The sequence below is a fragment of the Mus musculus genome, chromosome 4 (assembly GCF_000001635.26).
Source record: "Mus musculus strain C57BL/6J chromosome 4, GRCm38.p6 C57BL/6J".
Taxonomy (NCBI): domain Eukaryota; kingdom Metazoa; phylum Chordata; class Mammalia; order Rodentia; family Muridae; genus Mus; species Mus musculus.
In genome coordinates this window covers 97,566,896-97,585,105 of record NC_000070.6, presented here as the reverse complement: position 1 = coordinate 97,585,105, position 18,210 = coordinate 97,566,896, and the positions used below count along the sequence as shown (strand labels likewise).

Genomic DNA, 18,210 nt, shown 5'->3' with positions numbered 1-18,210 from the left:
TTTCATCATAAAATAGCTGTTTTTTTTTTTTAAAGTGGAAGTAGTCTTTTAAAGACAATGCTAAAACTTATACCCATAAGAAATGTTGGTTACGTCATGCAAATGCTTTCCAGCTAGTTATTAGAAAGGGCACAAAACTCCACTGTAAGCCAGGGCAGTTATGGGGGGAGGGGAGGAAAAGGAAGGGGGAGAGGGCTTGTTATTCTTAATCTTTTATTGACTGGTTTCTTTTATCCTAGTGTGTCCTTATTATTTAGAAAAAAAAAATTAAAAAGTGACCCAGAGCTCCACCCATTTGCACCTAAATCCTGGAATAGGTGATGACCTCGTACAACCTGGCTCAGCACATGCCCCCAAACTAAAACAAACAAACTCATTTGCCATACAAATTGTTTACGATTCATTAAAAAGCAAAATTGCATATCCCGGAGCTGGCAGCTGAGGCCGAGTCTCCATGGGCGGAGGGGGCATTCACTGAGTTGCCTTTGTATGCCGGGAGGACCAAGCCGGAGGTTCCCACTATGAGCCTGGAGTCTGAGCAGCCAGATGACACAGGAGGTAATTTTTAAAGCTTTATTTGCCTTTAATGTGAAATTCAGATCTTGAACTGTCTTTTGCTAGAGGAACGATGTAAACCAGGAGTTTTCTTTTCCTTTTTTTTCACTTTGGAAAAATTGTTTGGGCTAGTAAGGTGGCGATCTTGTGGGTGAAGGAGTGAGGGCTATTCAAGGAGAGAGAACTAAAGAAATAAAATGTAAAATTTGTATTCTTTTCATTAGTTGTTTCATCCTTCAGAAAAGCTTTTCCTTAGTTTGCCACCAAAACTGGAAAATTTACATCAGAATTATTTGTAACTGGTAGGTCTAAAATTCTATGGTGTGCAATTGCCCTTAAGGGAACTAAAATTTTGATTTATTTCCTGTGGTATTTCCTACATCTTCTCTAAAGAGCTTGTAGATTTCTCACCCCTTATTCAAAGCAAAAATCAAGAGGCACTGAAGTCCCGAGAAACTTCTTTTCAGTATGCAGCCTAAACAGCAGCGTGTGAGCTTTCTGTATTGTTTATCTTGAGTCAAATGCATTGCTAAGTGTTCCCACCACTTTTATACACTATATTCCCTGTGGTAAAACATCTGCAAAATAATTTTAGATGAAGAGCAACTTCCAAGTAAACTTTACAGAAAAGAAATTACAGTTTTCCAAACTAGGAAAGAGAGAGAGAGAAAGAACGCGCTTGCTCTAGAGAAGCCTTTGGTGATATTTGCAAGAAATAAAAAAGATGACAGGATTTACCATTAACAGTCTATAAAATCTAGGACCGCCTAAGTACAGTAAGGGAAAAGAATGTTTTTCCCGAGAGCAGGTCCCCCCCCCCTTTTTTTCAAGCTTACAACTTAGCGTAGAAAATAATTGCCAATCTAATCAGTAAATTCATTTGTAGTGCTTAACAAGCTGTGTGAATCGAAGCAATATGACCATCTCATACAAGCAAACCTTGTTCTTGCTGGCAGAAAGTCTAATGGGAAAATAAATGCCTTGAATACGCTCAGGGTCGTAAGAGATAGAGGACTGCGAATCTCATTAGCCAAAAGCGCTCTGTGATACTGTTCTGTAGCCACTGGTAAAGTTTCAGACGTCTAGGTAAGAAATTACGAGAGAAAATAGACAAGTACACACATACCCACAACTACTTTTACTCAAGTCCTTGGAATGGACATACTGAGTCCCAGGCAGCAGCCGAATAGAATCCTGCAGTAGCTCACTTTTAAAAGTCTCAGTCTTCCGAATTCCTACGCCTTGCCAAAAGGATAGCACCATTTGTCCAGGAAGGGAGAGTGCTTTTTTCTGTAGATCGTACAGTGAACCATGCCCTGTTTTGAAATCCCAGTCCTCAGACTCCCCCTACAACATCACACACACTCTCCTTTTCTTAAACTGATATCTATGTGAAACGAGCTGAAGTTCACGGTCCAGTTAGGAACGGATAATACATTCATTGTCCTGGAAGCAAACTTTTTTTTTTTCTCACTCCCTGGATGAATTCACGCTTGCTGTAAGAATAATAATTACGGAAAACTAGGAATGCGGTGCTAACGAATTAATCCTTAACGGACACCACCCTAACGAGGACAGCAATGATTCTGGGACTCTCTTCCTCACAGGACAAGCGTCTCCTGTGACAATGAGCTATTGTCCATCCTCCCACTTCACCCCAACCCTTAGAGATCCCAGAAGTCAAAGGTTGTCTGGCCTGGTTGACCATGACATGTGAGTTAACTCGTTCTGCAGCTACAAGTTAGGAGTTCCTGAAACTTTCTTGTGCCCAGAGAAATGGAAAGAAAGGGTGTGTGGGTCCGTTCCACTCGAAGTTGGTGGTTCTTAGAGATGGAAGGTCTGCTCCGATATAAACAGATATGGAAAAGTTAGATGTCAGAGCTCTGGTCCCCTGAGGAAAATGACGAATGGAGCCTTAGAGTACTCTCACAGGTGACTTAAAGCATTCCAATTACTGGGACATGAAAGGGTTCTCACAGGCAGGGCTTGCATGCACCAGTCCAAGGTTTGATATGCATCCCTAGTAAAATCTCACAGCCAAGGAGAACCATGGACCCCATAGTTCTCAAAAATCAAAAGTGAGGAGGGTGTGAAGCTAGACAGAAGACGCGAAACCCAAGGGGCAGGGCAAACAGCTCTTTTTCTTTTAATCTGCAGACATCCATAGCTAAAATACAGAATTCCACCTTAAAACTTTGACAGTCTTAAAAATGTTTTTAATATTAAAAAAAAAAAACCCACACCAAATACCGTCCCATGGAAAACAAGGGCAAGCATTACTGGGAACTCCAGTTGCACAGTGGCAGAGAGAGGGAGGGTGGTAAGAGCAAGCAGTGCGAGGCAGCCTCACTGAAGAGTGTAAAAAATCAAATGTGAGTTTGATGAATGTGAGGTCTGGGACATTTTGTCAAAGAGGGAGGGAAAGTAGAAAAGGGGGGGGGGAGGAAAAAAAAAAGGCAGTCCCGGCTGCCAACTCACCATCCACCAAGTTCTGGCCGAGATGTCGTAGCAAAGCTGCCATTTGATGGAGCCGTCGGAAGCTTTCCCTGCCATTACGCTGTCAGCAAGCTTCATCTGATGCTAACTCACGGGAGATAAGACACCTAATTGAGAAAACATTTGCAGTGGCATGTGGGGCAACATGTAGTCCGGTCCATACCATATGGAATCATGGGTAAAAAAAAAATCTCCTTGACAATGAACCAATCTCTCCCAGACCCAGTGGCAAGGTGAAGTGGAGATGAGGAGTCTGCTGCTAGAACTGTCTTCCCTTCTCTCTCTTTAAAACAAGAGCCCACTGCTACACATCAAAGGGAGGTGGTTAAAATTAGGGCTTCATCACTCAGATGATTTTGGTCTGCAAGGTTTTTCCTTTCCTTCCAACAACCCCCCCCCCCCTTGCTTTTTTTTTTTTTAAGGAGAATAAAGAGATTTAATAGGACAAAGGCAGGTAGTGGACTGCGGAGGGAGATCGCCACAGGCTATTAGCCTAAAATTTCTGCCTGACAGATGGAACTGCTTAGAGACTATCATGCAACGTTTGGGGCTTTTTTTTCCCTCCCCCCAACTCAGACTCTAAGTCTGATTCAGTATCTGTCTTTCACAGCCACCCTCCTCAAGATTGTGAACTGCGCATTTTAGAAAGTGTTTGTTGCTTAGGTTTTGCTGTGCTACACATCTCCCTTGGAAGCAAAGCAAAGAGTCTAAAACTAAATCTGGGAATAACCGAACAGGTTTTCCAAGGAGAAAAAAAAAAAAAGATTCCAGGGGAAAATTATTTCTCTTTTTATACCTTGTTTGTGGTTTTGGTTGTTATTGTTGTTGTGTATTTTTAAAATTTTTAATTAATTCATTAGTTAATTTGGTTATGAAAGAACCTAAATACAGGACGCCAGCCTCAGAGTCCCTTGCTTTCTGGTTCAGTTGGCACTGTGTTTCGTTGTGTTTTCATGGGAGTAAAGTAGTACATTGCTGGCGCGGTGTGCGTTCTAGCCAACACTAGCCTATATAACTACATTTTTTTATTCGATGCCGTAGAAATGAATTCTGGACATCTTCAATCTTTATTAATAAAGTAAGCAGTCTTTTATCAATTCATTTTACACAGTTGCAGTTAAGTTTGATATAAGAGTCTATTCAATCAGGAAAATTTAACTCTGATTTCCATACTGTAACCCAGTCATCTTATTTATAGGAATTTACTTTAAGTTATGCCAAAAATTTTTTTGGCCTGAAAAAAATGTAATAATATGGATCTATCTATAAGAAATACTAGAAAAATGTTTTGTTTTGTTTTTTTTTTTAAATGGGAAGAAGTCTAGACAGCTACTGAATTCAAGCCACTTACTGAAGACTAACAGGGAACAGGAAGTGACCAGAATATTCTCTTTGGTCACTTGTGTTTGGTAGCTGCCATTCCTGAGAGCTGGGCTGGGCTGGGACTGCAGAGAACACCTGTGTGAGAGTGACACTGAAAACTCTTAGTGAGTTTTGTTTTGTAGCTGAGCAACCTTTGGGTCCCCAAGTTCCCACTGGTGACTGTCTACAGTTCTGTACCCAGAGGCCTCTATGTGGGTACCTCAGGGCGTGGGAGAATTGATTACTATTTCTCGAAGGGAGCAACTGCGATCATTGACGAGTTGTGGTTTTAACATTTCATCTAGCTAATGAATTTTTCCTAGGCATAGTTTCAACCTAATTATGCTTTGGTAGTTTTGGTTCAGGTCTTTAAGTTGCAAAGAGGTTACCTTGGTTTTTTTTTCTTTCTTTGTATTTATGGACCACTCCTTAATTATAATAGGGATTGTTGTTATTATAGTCATTGGTATCATCATCATTTAATTATTTAGCATTATGGTAATACAGCAGTTAGCTCCTTTTGACCAAAACAATTTCAGTAAAGTAATGTCTAGTCTTTTAGAGCCTGAGGTGTTTTCTCATTTCAAGCATGGCTTCTAAGCTGCACTTAGGGATGACCATACAATAAATTAGGCAATTTTTCCTCTTCTTTGTGACCACCCCCCCCCCCCCCGTCCTGTTGTAATCTTCTAATAACATGGACTTGGAGGATTTCTCTCCATCTTTGGGGGCTTATTTGTGTTTGTATGCCCTTTGTCTCAAGTCTAAGGAACCTGTGATAGCACAGCAAGTGAGTCCCCTGAGGGACACTTGTTCCTTTCAGAAACGCACCCCAACTTTCCCGGCCAAGTCCTTCTCAGCCTTGTGCAACCGCAGCGTTATGAAAATGACCATCTGGAGGAAGACAAGGAGAAAATTTGTAAATTCTACGTATAATGTAAAATAGCAACGTGACCCCACCCCCACCCCCTTGAAGGAATAGGAAAAGGAAGCATTGCTCTGTCTTTGAATCCACCTCTCGTTCTACCCATTCCCCTGCTTAGGCCCCCTGTCCCACTGTATCGTACCCAGCTTCCTCTCCTGCATGAGGGTACACGGACACACATACTTGTGAGGCTGCAGCGTCTCTGTGTCTAAGTCTGTCTGTCTGTCTGTCTGTCAGAGAGCTCTGAAGTTGGAGGTGGCTGTCCTCTGAAGCCCAGCATTTCCAGGATCCCGAATGTCCTATGCTTGCCCATTATTTATGAATGAATGGGGCACCACCTAAGCTGGCATCCAGATTTCATTTTGTGAATGATGGAAAACCTGAGAGGACTTTGTGGGAGATAACACAGTAGTCTTGAACAAAGAAATGCTAGATATTTTTGGAAAACAGTTTTAAATCTAGAACAATTAGGAACATTTAACATCATCCTGGTCGACTAAAAGCCTGCTGGAAACTGCCCTTCTTCCGCTAGCAGGCCTTTCACGGTGTGGCCCCGTTGTTAATAGCCTTAAAACGAGATTAAATAAAACATGTTAAATATTGCAATTATTGTGGGAAATAAAATTATTTGGTGAGCATAATGGGGAACAATTCAAGCATTTCACAGGATCCAGGAAATGCTACTCCAAACAATCGCACTGCCTTATACATTTTCCCCTCTTTGATTGCTGACAGATGCCTTTTTGGAAACAAACATCTAAATGGTTTGCCTTCAGTCAGGAAAAAAAAAATAGCGGAAAGCGGCTACATGGTTTGAATTTAACTCTTGTCATTTGAACACTTCTCCATGCACGCGAGTGAGTGGATCTGAGGTGAAGGCAGCGTTTCCCACTGGGAAACAAGCCGGAGAGTCTGGGCTTTTATTTATTTATTTTTCTTTCCTTGACTCTGTATTATAAGAAGTGGGATCCCCTTGTTGTTCAGTCAGGAGACAGAATAAGGCCCAGGTGATGAGCCGAGAAGCACTTGGAAGGAAATGGACCATCAGAAGAAGCCTCAGGCCAAGTGCCAGTGGCCCCCTAACCTTGCTCTTGCCATCACAAAGTGCCTAACTGAAACCCTTTGCGTTATGGAAAGCAAGCAAACAAACCAAGAGTCCCAGGACACAGGATTCATAGCTGGGTCCTCCAGTGAACTGGGGTACAGGCCTTCAACAGGTGGACAGCGTCGATGGGAAGTTCTGATTCTTTGCTACGGAAGCACAATGTGCAGCGGAGGATTATTGCTTTCCAGAGGCTTTGGCGGAAGAATAGTTGAGAGTATTGTTTCTGAAGTCTCACACTCTGCTCTGAGGATTATGGACTGTGTGCCCTCTCCCAGGTTAATAAACCTCTCTAATTTTCTGTGGCCTATGGCAATCAGGAAGACAAAAAACATAACTTTTGTTAGGCATGTCTATGTTTGTGTGCGTACATGTATATGTGTGGTTGTGTGCAAAAAATATACCTCCACTGAATACTTCCTACTATGTGACAAGTGCTGTGCTGTCACCACTGCTCTGTTTATTTCATGCTGCTCCTCTCTTGAGAAATACCCTGGTTTCCCATCCCTTGATCCCATGCTGTTAGGCTGAGCCTCGTTCCAACACAGGTCAGATACTAGTACCTACTCCTAAAATCATGTAAAATTAGACTGTCTTCCCATCTACACGTTGAGATTCCCAAGGCGGGACTGTATCTTTCTTTCTTACGGGGCTTTGGGAATGTAGGAGGTCCGTCGGGTGGTTAGGACAACTTGTTAAGAAGACACAGAGGTTTGTCCACCTGGAGAGCCTGTTGCAGCCTCATGGTCCTACAGATTCCTCTGTCCATTTTGTTCATGCTGTTTCCCCTTTTAGTACATGGCATGGGTCAGAGTCCCACTCTGCAGGGATCTGCAGCTCTTTGACTCCCCGTTGCCTGTTTTATCTAGATTGTCCTTCTGTGTCTACCTCAGATAGGCTGGCTGTATTACCACCTGTCTTTGATGAACATATGTCTTTTATCCATTCATCCATCCATTAAATAGCATTTCTGTAGTGCCAGCAATTAAATGCATTTCCCTCTCCTTTTAAGCTTTGTTTCCAGGACCCTTGGAAATGTGAAACTCAACAAGAGCACGTGATTTGAACGCAGCATGTAATAACAGCTAACGTTTATCCAGTGTTTCCTCTCAGTCAGGCGATGTTCCAAGAGCCTTAAGTATTTTTTTTTTCCAGGTAGGTGCTTATGAGGTAGACTTGTTATTAACCTCACTTTATGATCAGAAACAGATGCTAGGCAGCAAAGTGTCCTATTTAGGGTTTCTGAATTGGAAATAGAATGAGGGAAAAGCACAGGAGTTAAGTTTGGCTTTTTAACCCCTGGTATTACCTCTGAGGTCACTTACAAGGTTTAGCGCCTGCTGTATGCCAGGCACCTCCTAAAATGCTTTTAGGTGATGCACGTGAAATGTGTGTAACAGTCCTAGAAGGTTGATATAATTCTCAGTTATCAGGTCTGAGTCCAAGAGGTAAGAGTCTTAGCAAAATATTCGAGTTAATCAATAACAAAGCCATCCTGGTATGTTGGTGCCCACCTGTGACCCTAGGAGGTGTAGGCAAGAGACTTGCGTATAGAAGGCTAATCTAAACTACAATCAGGATTTTGTTTTAAAAATTAAAAAAATAAGAAAGATTCAGCCTACATCTGCTTGAGTAAGAACTATCCCGCCAGTGCGTTTCCTATTCCAAGAAAGCAGATATATTGTATTTCTTTTCGTAGATTTAGACATTGGGCTTACACACACACACACACACACACACACACACACACACACACACTCACACACTGGCTTAAATCACTACAATCTTAGAAACCCTGATATTATAAGGGTGCCCTGTTTCTGAGGCTGCAGAGCTCAGTACATGGCAAATGGACATCTAAGATTAAAAAAAAAGAAAATAAAAGAGAGTTCTATACTGAAGAGAGATCATGTACTATTAATACCCAGGTCTTTCCTCTAACTTTAGTCAGGTGGAAAAATTCCCAAGTAGAGCTCAGCACACTGCACTACCTTGCCGAATTCCAGTGAGTGTGGTTTTATTCACGGGTCGTGATACTGGGGAGGCAGAAGAGCCACCATGGAAAGGTTAGGAGTTCAGTTTCCCCACAGCCAGAAAGAACACCCAGACCCCTCTTCTGGGGTTGGAGTGGTGTGTGTGTGTGTGTGTGTGTGTGTGTTTTCTCTTCCTTCCTTCCTTCCTTCCTCCTTCCTTCCTTCCTTCCTTCCTTCCTTCCTTCCTTCCTTCCTTCCTTCCTTCCTTCCTTCCAGCAAGAGTGGTAAAGCTGTCTTCACAGGCACATGTTATTTCTAGGTATAAGTGTCCTGAGCTTAAAACTTGATGTCCCAGGACACCTTGCAGTGTGGCAGAAGAAAATTCACAAACTGGAAACATCAGCATCAAGGAAAATAAGGGAGTCCAGACAGTCCCATTCCATTTGAATGATGTACTCTGAGGCTAATCATATTTGTGCCTGTGTGTTTTGCATGTAAACATGTAGATTTTGTCCTTCAGAAAAATATTGATGCTTTTTTTGTTGTTGTTTCTGTAGGAACTCACCCACCATGTCCTGCAAAGAATTAATTTCCTCCTTAGTGGCAGCTCTTGCACCTCGTTTCTATTTAGAAGTTCCTTGACTTTTATTCTCTCTCTGCATTTTCTGTTAGCCAGCTGCCACCCAAGATTGGGCTAAACCCTCTGCCCCTTGTTAAAAAGGAAAAAAAAAAAAAAAAGGAAAGAAAGAAAAAAGGAAAAGAGAACACACGCAACACAAGCTTCTAATACGTATATTCACAACTTCTCTGCAAGGCGCTTAAGAAAACTAAAAGGTTAATATATTCTAACTAGATGTTAGGTATAGAATGTCATATCTGTCAAATTTCATTATAACTTGCTGCTCATTGGAAAAGATTTGATTTCTTTTGCCACGTCCTACTATGTTCAAGTCACAGACTGCCAGCAGCAGCCCACTGAAGACCACAGGCTGGCAGTGAGCAGGCTCGAGTGGGAAAGCAGCCGCAAGGACCATCTGTTTCCGATTTCTAGCTGAGCCAAGATGTGCAGTGAAGTGCATTCCATTCACCAGGCCAGCTTCTCCCCTGCTCAAGTTATTAGTGTTACAAGTGAGATGATCTTTTCCAAACAGCGGGGGAGCCATAATCTTTATGGAACAGGATTTTAAAACACACACACACACACACACACACACACACACACACACAGAGAGAGAGAAAGAGAGAGAGAGAGAGAGAGAGAGAGAGAGAGAGAGAGAGAATACACACACACCACCAGTTAGACATCTTTTGTTAAAAGTTGTGAGAAATGCTGCTTATAAATTTAATTATAGTCTTCATGAGGTTTATAAAGCATGCTTTATTAAAGCAGAGGTACCTGGGAGGCAGCAATGCAGATATTGGTCTCACTGAGTCCCACTGAATGATCCAATATCCTTAGAATGCTTTTTATGGCTATGTTAAGGAGAAGGTGTTTAAACCGTTTTTCCAAAGCATACGGAGTTTAGGGCAATCAATCAGCTTATCAGGACAGGTGAGTGATCTTGCAAACAGGAAGCGATTGAACTCACTGTGTTACATAGGAAGAGGTGAGCCATTTTTGTTGAATTTGGTTTCCTCTGAAGACTGAGCATTTTAAGAGAAGTTTGGAGGGGATGTAAGACGGCTGATTGTATGATAACGCAATGGAAATGCCACTCTTGGAAGTTGAGATCTTAAGTAATTAATGTCATAAATGTGTGTTTAATCGTAGGTGATTGACACCCTGCCAGGTGCTCAGGATTCCAAGGGGAAAGACAGTGGCTTGCCCTCCAGGTGCACACTAGCTCTCGCTGAGGAAGCAGGGACAGGAGCAGGCATGTACTTTGCATTTGGTAGGACCAGCGAATGTACATTTGACTCTGTGTTGTCACATGTCCTTTGTAGTGGCTTCATTAGTAAAATAGGGATGGTGTTGGCCAACTTACAGGGAGTGCTGTGAAGATTAACTGAACCTACTATTCAAAAGAACAAGAATACTGGGTACACACTTAGTAGGCACTCAGCCTGGTTTCTGTTTCCTTTATTTATTCTTGGGATCCTAGAGCTCCTTGCGTATCTCCTTTGTAAATAAGAGGCTGTCATGTGATTTCTTTGGTGGCGAGGAGAATGGTCCTGTGGTATGTACTCCATTCAGATACCTCTCCAGGAAGACAGTAGCCAATATCTTGCAGCTGAACCTTCCTTCTATGGAAGAGAAGAGTTGTTTGTGCTTACTGTCTAGTCTGGAGGCTCTTCACTGGGGGTAGGCTCTTCCTTGGGGCAGGCTCTGGGTTACACCACAGAACCACACCTGTAGAGTCATATGCATTCACAAATAATCAGGAGCCTAAAGAAGGTTTTGGTTCCTGGTCAATGAATTTATAAAAACGATTTTTCTTTTTAAAAAAATTCAGAAATCACATAAATCCACTTAAAGTAAGAAGCTGTGGATAGACAAGACAAAACCTCTTACTTTGCATGTTAGGAAAATGATGTCCATTTGACTCATGGACCAAGTTATTGGCAGGGCTGGAGCTCCAGCCTAGAAAACAAGCAGAGTGAGACTTTTGAAAGCACTTGTGTATGTTTACTGTGGTAGTTGTAGGATCAATACTGGCAGGGAGGTAAAGGAAGGGGGATTGGGCAAGCGGGGGTTAGAAATTAGTTAGTTTTTTGATACATATGCAGCTAGAGTCAAGAGCTCCGGGGTACTGGTTAGTTCATAATGTTGCACCTACAGGGTTGCAGATCTCTTTAGCTCCTTGGTTACTTTCTCTAGCTCCTCCATTAGGGGCCCTGTGATCCATCCAATAGCTGACTGTGAGCATCCACTTCTGTGTTTGCTAGGCCCCAGCCTCGTCTCACAAGGGACAGCTATATCACGGTCCTTGCACCAAATGCTTGCTAGTGTATGCAATGGTGTCATCGTTTGGAGGCTAATTATGGGATGGATCCCTGGATATGGCAGTCTCTTGATGGTCCATCCTTTTGTCTCAGCTCCAAAATTTGTCTCTGTAGCTCCTTCCATGGGTGATTGTTTCCAATTCTAAGAAGGGGCAAAGTGTCCACACTTTGGTCTTTGTTCTTCTTCAGTTTCATGTGTTTTGCAAATTGTACCTTATATCTCACTATACTAAGTTTCTGGGCTAATATCCACTTATCAGTGAGTACATATTATTTGAGTTCTTTTGTGATTGTGTTACCTCACTCAGGATGATGCCCTCCAGGTCCAACCATTTGCCTAGGAATTTCATAAATTCATTCTTTTTAATAGCTGAGTAGTACTCCATTGTGTAAATGTACCACATTTTTTGTATCCATTCCTCCGTTGAGGGTCATCTGGGTTCTTTCCAGCTTCTGGCTATTATAAATAAGGCTGTTATGAACATAGTAGAGCATATGTCCTTCTTACCGGTTGGGACATCTTTTGGATATATGCCCAGGAGAGGTATTGCTGGATCCTCTGGTAGTAGTATGTCCAATTTTCTGAGGAACCGCCAGTCGGCCATCACTGGAAAGAGAGGCCCACTGGACAGGCAAACTTTATATGCCCCAGTACAGGGGAACGCCAGGGCCAAAAAATGGGAATAGGTGGGTAGGGGAATGGGGGTGTATGTGGGAGACTTTTGGGATAGCATTGGAAATGTAATTGAGGAAAATACGTAATAAAAAATGCATAAATAAAAAAAAATGGAGGAGCTAGAGAAAGTACCCAAGTAGCTAAAGGGATCTGCAACCCTATAGGTGGAACAACAATATGAACTAACCAGTACTGCCACCGGAGCTCCTGTCTCTAGCTGCATATGTATCAGAAGATGGCCTAGTCAGCCATCAGTGGAAAGAGAGGCCCATTGGTCTTGCAAACTTTATATGCTCCAGTACAGGGGAACGCCAGGGCCAAGAAGTGGGAGTGGGTGGGTAGGGGAGGTTGGGGGGGGTATGGGGAACTTTTGGGATAGCATTGGAAATGTAAATTAAGAAAATACCTAATAAAAATAAAAAAAATTTAAAAATGGAAAAAAAAGAAATTAGTTAGTTATAACAAAGACCAACCAATCTTGCAAAGAATCCAGAAGCTGGGATGTCCTTACAGAATTATCCCAAATTGAAGCAAAGGGGTTGGGATATTGTATTTGTCAAGAGCTTGTTTTTCTAGGGCAGGGCTTCTCAACCTGTGGGTCATAGCCCTTTTGGTAATCCTCTATCTCCACAATCGTTTACATTATGATTCATAATGGTAGAAAAATTACAGTTATAAAGTAGCTACAAAAATAATTTTATGGTTGTGGTGTCACCACAACATGAGGAACTGTATTAAAGGGCATAGCATTGGGAAGGCTGAGAACCGCTGCTCTAGAAGGAAAAACTTTCAGGCTAGACAACAAGCAAAGAATCAGAGAGGGAGGGCCTGGGAGGGAGCTGTCATATGGGGTAGTGTCTGGATAGAATGCCACAGGACTTCCCAGTGCTGGAGATGTCTTCCAGCTTATTCCTGCAACAGAGGACCCCACTTTGCTCATTTCCCAAGTATCAAAAGGAGGCATCATCCTACTTTTAACATCATCAACCCAGAAGATCTCTCTCTCTCTCTCTCTCTCTCTCTCTCTCTCTCTCTCTCTCTCTCTCTCACACACACACACACACACACACACACCCCACAGAGGGCAAAAAAAAAAAAAGATAGTCAGGGCAACGAGAGTAGTGTTGGGCATTTCTTGGCTTTTTAGTTGTCTAAAGCAGGTGCTTTTCAGAGTTAATATAAAAATATCTGAAACTTACTGTTTCTGCCTGGCTAGTGAGCCCCTGGAATTTGCCTAATTTCTGCCACTTTCGATAGTGCTAGGATTACAGGCAGAAGCTACTGGTGTGGGTTTTGATGTGGGTCTGGGGATCTGAACTCAGGTCTCCATGCTTGTGTGAAAATTAATTTACTCACTGAGTCAAGTCATCTTCCCAGCTACTGAATTTTTGACATAGGACTATGTTCACAAATGATTATATCAAGAGCGAATCTGTTATAGACTACAATGGTCTTAATTTAGTATATATACATATACATATACATGTGTGTGTGTGTGTGTGTGTGTGTGTGTGTGTGTGTGCATTTTCAAATGACAAGGAAAGGATGCTTACTAGTTGACAGACCCTAGACCTCAAGGGAATAATGATAAATACTTTTATCTTTATTTCTAGAATTTTAAAGAATCATGTAATTATATTTAAATAAAGTATGAAAATGATTTGACAGGATGTGTGAAAATGCTTAGAAATCTTTGACTCCATATTTTCTCCTTGGGCACATCATTTAAAAAGGTGGTTCTGCTGCATATACTCGTCCTCTTGAACATTATTCAAAGTGGTGAAAAATTAGAAAAAAACATTCCACGCAGTACAACCACATCAAAGCATATTGTGAAGCCATGAAAGAAAATGTTGTTTACAAATGGAAAACGCGTATGCTGAAACAGTGCGAAAAAAAGCAGGATGCAAAATTGAACACAGAATGAACACAGTTCAGCAAAAACCCAGCAATCTATTCATTAAAAGACAGAAAACATTCACATGTTAATGGTTGTGTACATAACTGATGGAATTATAATTTTTTTCTCTTCTGCTCTTATGTAATTTCAAAAGTTCTTTTAATGAAAGGCTGTTGTTTCTACAACAGAAACAAATAGACATTAGGAATGACTGAAGCTGGAAATGTGTGCTGACTGGTGATTAGTCTTAAGCATTCTTCCATAACCCGTCAGCACCTGGTCCCCTTGTCTCATTGCCTTGATGGTTAACTGGGCATCTTCTGCATTAGGCACAAAAGGCAGAAAGAGAATGTGAAGAGCCAGGGTCGTGCTGCAACTCTCTTGGGTACCCCAGCATGAGGACTCAGGCTTATCAGTGAAGTGACCTTTGATTAGATCAAACGGTCCTGGGGATCTGGGGCTTAATGTGTATTGTCTGTCAACTGGAAACCTCCTAAACTTGTCAACTCAACATAAGCGGTTCTTTGATTTCCATGTTTGTTTTATAGGAATCTGATAAATGAAGGATGGTCACTGTTTCAGAGCCACTGGGTTAGATGACCAGGACAAAGCTTCTGATTCTAGGAGTCATGAGCCAATGTGGAATTATATAACTTAGTGTGTGTTTGGGGGTGGGTGTCACAATAGCTGGCAAAAGTGAACAGGTTGTTAAGTGTTTGGGTGTGAGTCTAGCCTTAACTGCTAAGCCTTCTCTCCAGCCTCAGTGGAAGGTTTCTGAATATGGAACAACCAAAAACAAGTTCAAAGTTAGGTGTGTAGCAAATTCAAGGTGTTTTAGCAGTGCCGCATCATCATGCGACTTCACCACAGCCTTGGTTCTGAGAGCACAGGCAATCTTTACTCTGTTGCTTGCTGTCATGCTGTGCTAAGCCTAGGAATGCAGTCTGAAACACCCGGATCCAATTTGAGACTAGTGGAGATTATAAATTACAATGTTTGTGTTGTCTATACAAAATTTTCTGCTTTTCTAGAGACAGTGTTTTAATTGTGGGGGGGGGGGGGAAGAGAAAGAAATCTAGTCCTCAGTATTTAAGATCAAGTTAGTGTATCTTTGTATTCCACTGCTTTAGATTATTTAATTTTAAAAATTGCTGTTTGAGTTGCTGAGTTGAAATCTTTTTTTTAAATCATTCAATGGGTTCATTAGCTACCTTTGCTAGGTAAATAGATGGACCTAGAAAAGATTATGCTGAACGATGTAACCCAGACTCAGAGAGACAAGTGCTGTGCACTCTTTGTTATGTGCAGTTCCTAGTACCTAATCTTCAGATTTGTGTGTATAACATTGAGTAGCCACAGAAGCCAGGAAATTATAAAGAGGATGTAGCAGGGTAGGGGGGCATGAGAGGGGAACAGCAAGATGTAGGTAATATGAAACAGGAAATAGAAAAATGGGGAGAGTTGTATGGGGGGCATGGAGATGTCAATACAGAAGGAGACGGAGGAGGAAGAAAAGAAGGAGGGAGAAATAACACCAACGTTATTTGATAAAGCCTTAAGGATTTTATTATTTTATATTTATCTAAAACACACACACACGGGTATATGTATGCACCTTAGAGGAAGTTACTCCACTGGGGTTGACAGTGCTCCCCACAAGAAACATAGACTAACAAAACCTCAAGACTAGGCATGGGGCTTCCCCATTTGAATGACTGATCAGGGTAATCCAGGAGACTCTCAAAATAATATAATCTATTATTGTTGCCTTTGGTTGTCTCACAATGATTGATACTAAGCCCCTATTGCTGTACCCCTATACAGCACAGTTAGTACACAATGCTCAAAATTATTTGATCTGAATCAGATCTAAGAGTATCTTTTCTAACTTCCAGGTTACCAGAAAATAACTATGCAAGATGCCAAGATAGAGAGGCAATTAATAGTCCTACCCAGTTGTGATACCTTTCAACCATGGCAATGACCAGCATGGTAAGATATCCATAAAGGTATGGTAAGTGGCACTCACACATTGGCGACAACCAATGACTGTCTAATTGCACTTAAGCCTGTTTAACAGGAGGGATACCACGCATGTTCCTCGAAACCTACCCCACTTTCAATGTCTCATCTCTTAGAAGAGCCTCTACTACCATCACTTTATCAGTCCAGATCTATCAAACCTTTATCAGAACGCTTTTCTTTACAGAAAATGGAGACCATCACAGAAATCCACAGCTGGACACAATGCAGACATCAACAGATCCTGGGTAGCCCTACCCCACAACTACGTCACAACTCCTGCATTTATGGCTCTGCAAACATCACAGAGAGGGGCTAGGAAGACTGTAAGAATGAAACACCAGAAGTTGGCTGTGAAACAGTCTTTCCTAGAAATGCCTGCATAAGCAAAATTTGAACAATGGCAGTATCAGTAGACTTGTTGATGTGGAAAGGAAAAACAACCTCACAGGGGCACATCTGTGGATAAGGCAACTGATGACTGCTGGGAATGGGAGAGCTACCCTCTACCTGGGAGGAGCTCTCTATTTAGTTATCCAATACAAACAGTATCAATGAAACTGTACATAAACAAAAAATAGAATGGACTCGGTAGGTTGTATTTGTGCATAAATATATGTAGCAATAATAGTGGGACAAGAAGAGTTTGAGCAGTTTGAGAGTTGTGGCAACTTGGGAGAAAGTGCTATAATTATATTTTAATTAAAATATGTAAAAATACATAGAAAAAATTCAATAAATTTTCTTTTGTGAATAGGGCAAACGTTTTCATACTTTCTGAAATGGATCTAAACATGTTCCTGCATTTTACACCATGCATTTATGAAGAATGGTGGGTGCTCTTAGAGTTGATGTATAAAAATAAACATTGAACACTTGGACAAACCTCCAAGATGTTCTGTGTCTTGCAATATCAAATAAGCAGTTAAGATTTAGGTCCTTATGTGAACACTAACAAGCATGTGTATGTTATTAGTTTAGTTTTTAATAAATTGTAAAATTGTATGTATAGTAGATAATTGCCTTAATTTTCTGTAATGTGTAATCAGTGAACATATACCTATTTTCTAGACATACATATCAATAGTCATGTAAAAACTTTTCAGGTATGAAGTGGTTATGAGTGTAGAGTTTAGGAAGCCTTGTTCTTGACTGTCCATGTGTAGATAATTAATATTTGTGGGTATAGGTGCTATTTATTCCTCATCTAACAAGTTTAAAGTTTGTTTTTAATAACAGTAAATAATGTGTTAACATAAAGTTAGCATTACAGCTTTAAAATTTTTTATTAGATATTTTCTTCATTTACATTTCATATGTTATTCCCAAAGTCTCCTATACTCTCCCCCTGCCCTGCTCCCCAACCCACCCACTCTTGCTTCCTGGTCCTGGCATTCCCCTGTTTTGGGGCATATGATCTTCCCAAGGTCAAGGGCCTCTCCCCCATTGACTGCTGACTAGGCCAACCTCTGCTACATATGCAACTAGAGACACAGTTCTGTGGGGCAAGAGAAAGTAAACAAGGAGCTAAAGGGGTCGGCAACCCTATAGGAGGATCAACAATATGAACTAACCAGTACCCCCCCAGAACTGTGTCTCTCGCATTACATTTTTAAGGTCATAGTATTGTTAGCTATACACACATGGTAGTGTTGAATAGTGTAAGCTTAAGACCTTGTGTTTTATTCTCAAGAGTCTCAAAATATTTTCAATTTATCTCTTAATTTATTCTTTAGCCCATTGACTATACAAGAGTAAGTTATTTGATTTCCGCATGCTTAACAATGTCTCTGATTTTTACTTTCATTTTCTTATGGTTGGAAGTGATGTGTGATGTGGCTTATATCTTATTTAATTGGTTAAGATTGTTTTGTTCCCTAACATTCTATTTATACTATAGAATTTCCTTTTGAACTTGGGGATAGGTGTTCTGAGGCAACAGGGCACCACGTTCTTTATATGTGGATCTTGTCCATCTGTTCTTAGTTTTTTCAAACTTACTGTTGGCTCACAGGTTTCTGTCTGAATGGCCTGTCTGTTATTAAGAGTAGGATATTATGATTTTTTATTTTTATTGTGTTACTGTATATTTCCCAGGTTCTATCAATGTTTGCTTCATACATTTGGGTGTTCTGACTACAAATTCTGCTGAATTCACTGTTTTTATCCCCCCCCATGTATCACCTATCCATCTATCTATCTATTTATCTATCTATCTATCTATCTATCTATCTATCTATCTATCTATCTATCATT

General features: G+C 41.1%; 1 protein-coding gene and 1 long non-coding RNA gene across 4 annotated transcripts in view; one reads left to right on the top strand and one right to left on the bottom strand.

Annotated features, from left to right (window-relative positions):
* The window catches only part of Nfia (nuclear factor I/A), a 540,811-nt gene extending 533,771 nt beyond the window's left edge, over window positions 1–7,040 (bottom strand). For 2 of the 3 annotated variants that reach the window (XM_006502841.4, XM_006502844.4), the window contains exon 1: window positions 3,034–7,040. In XM_006502841.4, the coding sequence (XP_006502904.1) occupies window positions 3,034–3,129 (96 nt within the window). In that variant the 5' untranslated portion in view covers window positions 3,130–7,040. The remainder of the gene's footprint in view (window positions 1–3,033) is intronic. The other variant, NM_001122952.1, reaches the window with a different exon arrangement.
* Window positions 515–17,231, top strand: E130114P18Rik (RIKEN cDNA E130114P18 gene). The gene is made up of 3 exons (NR_015513.2): window positions 515–558; window positions 15,828–15,924; window positions 16,142–17,231. It is a non-coding gene; the product is annotated as an RIKEN cDNA E130114P18 gene (long non-coding RNA).
* The last annotated feature ends 979 nt before the right edge of the window (window positions 17,232–18,210 follow it).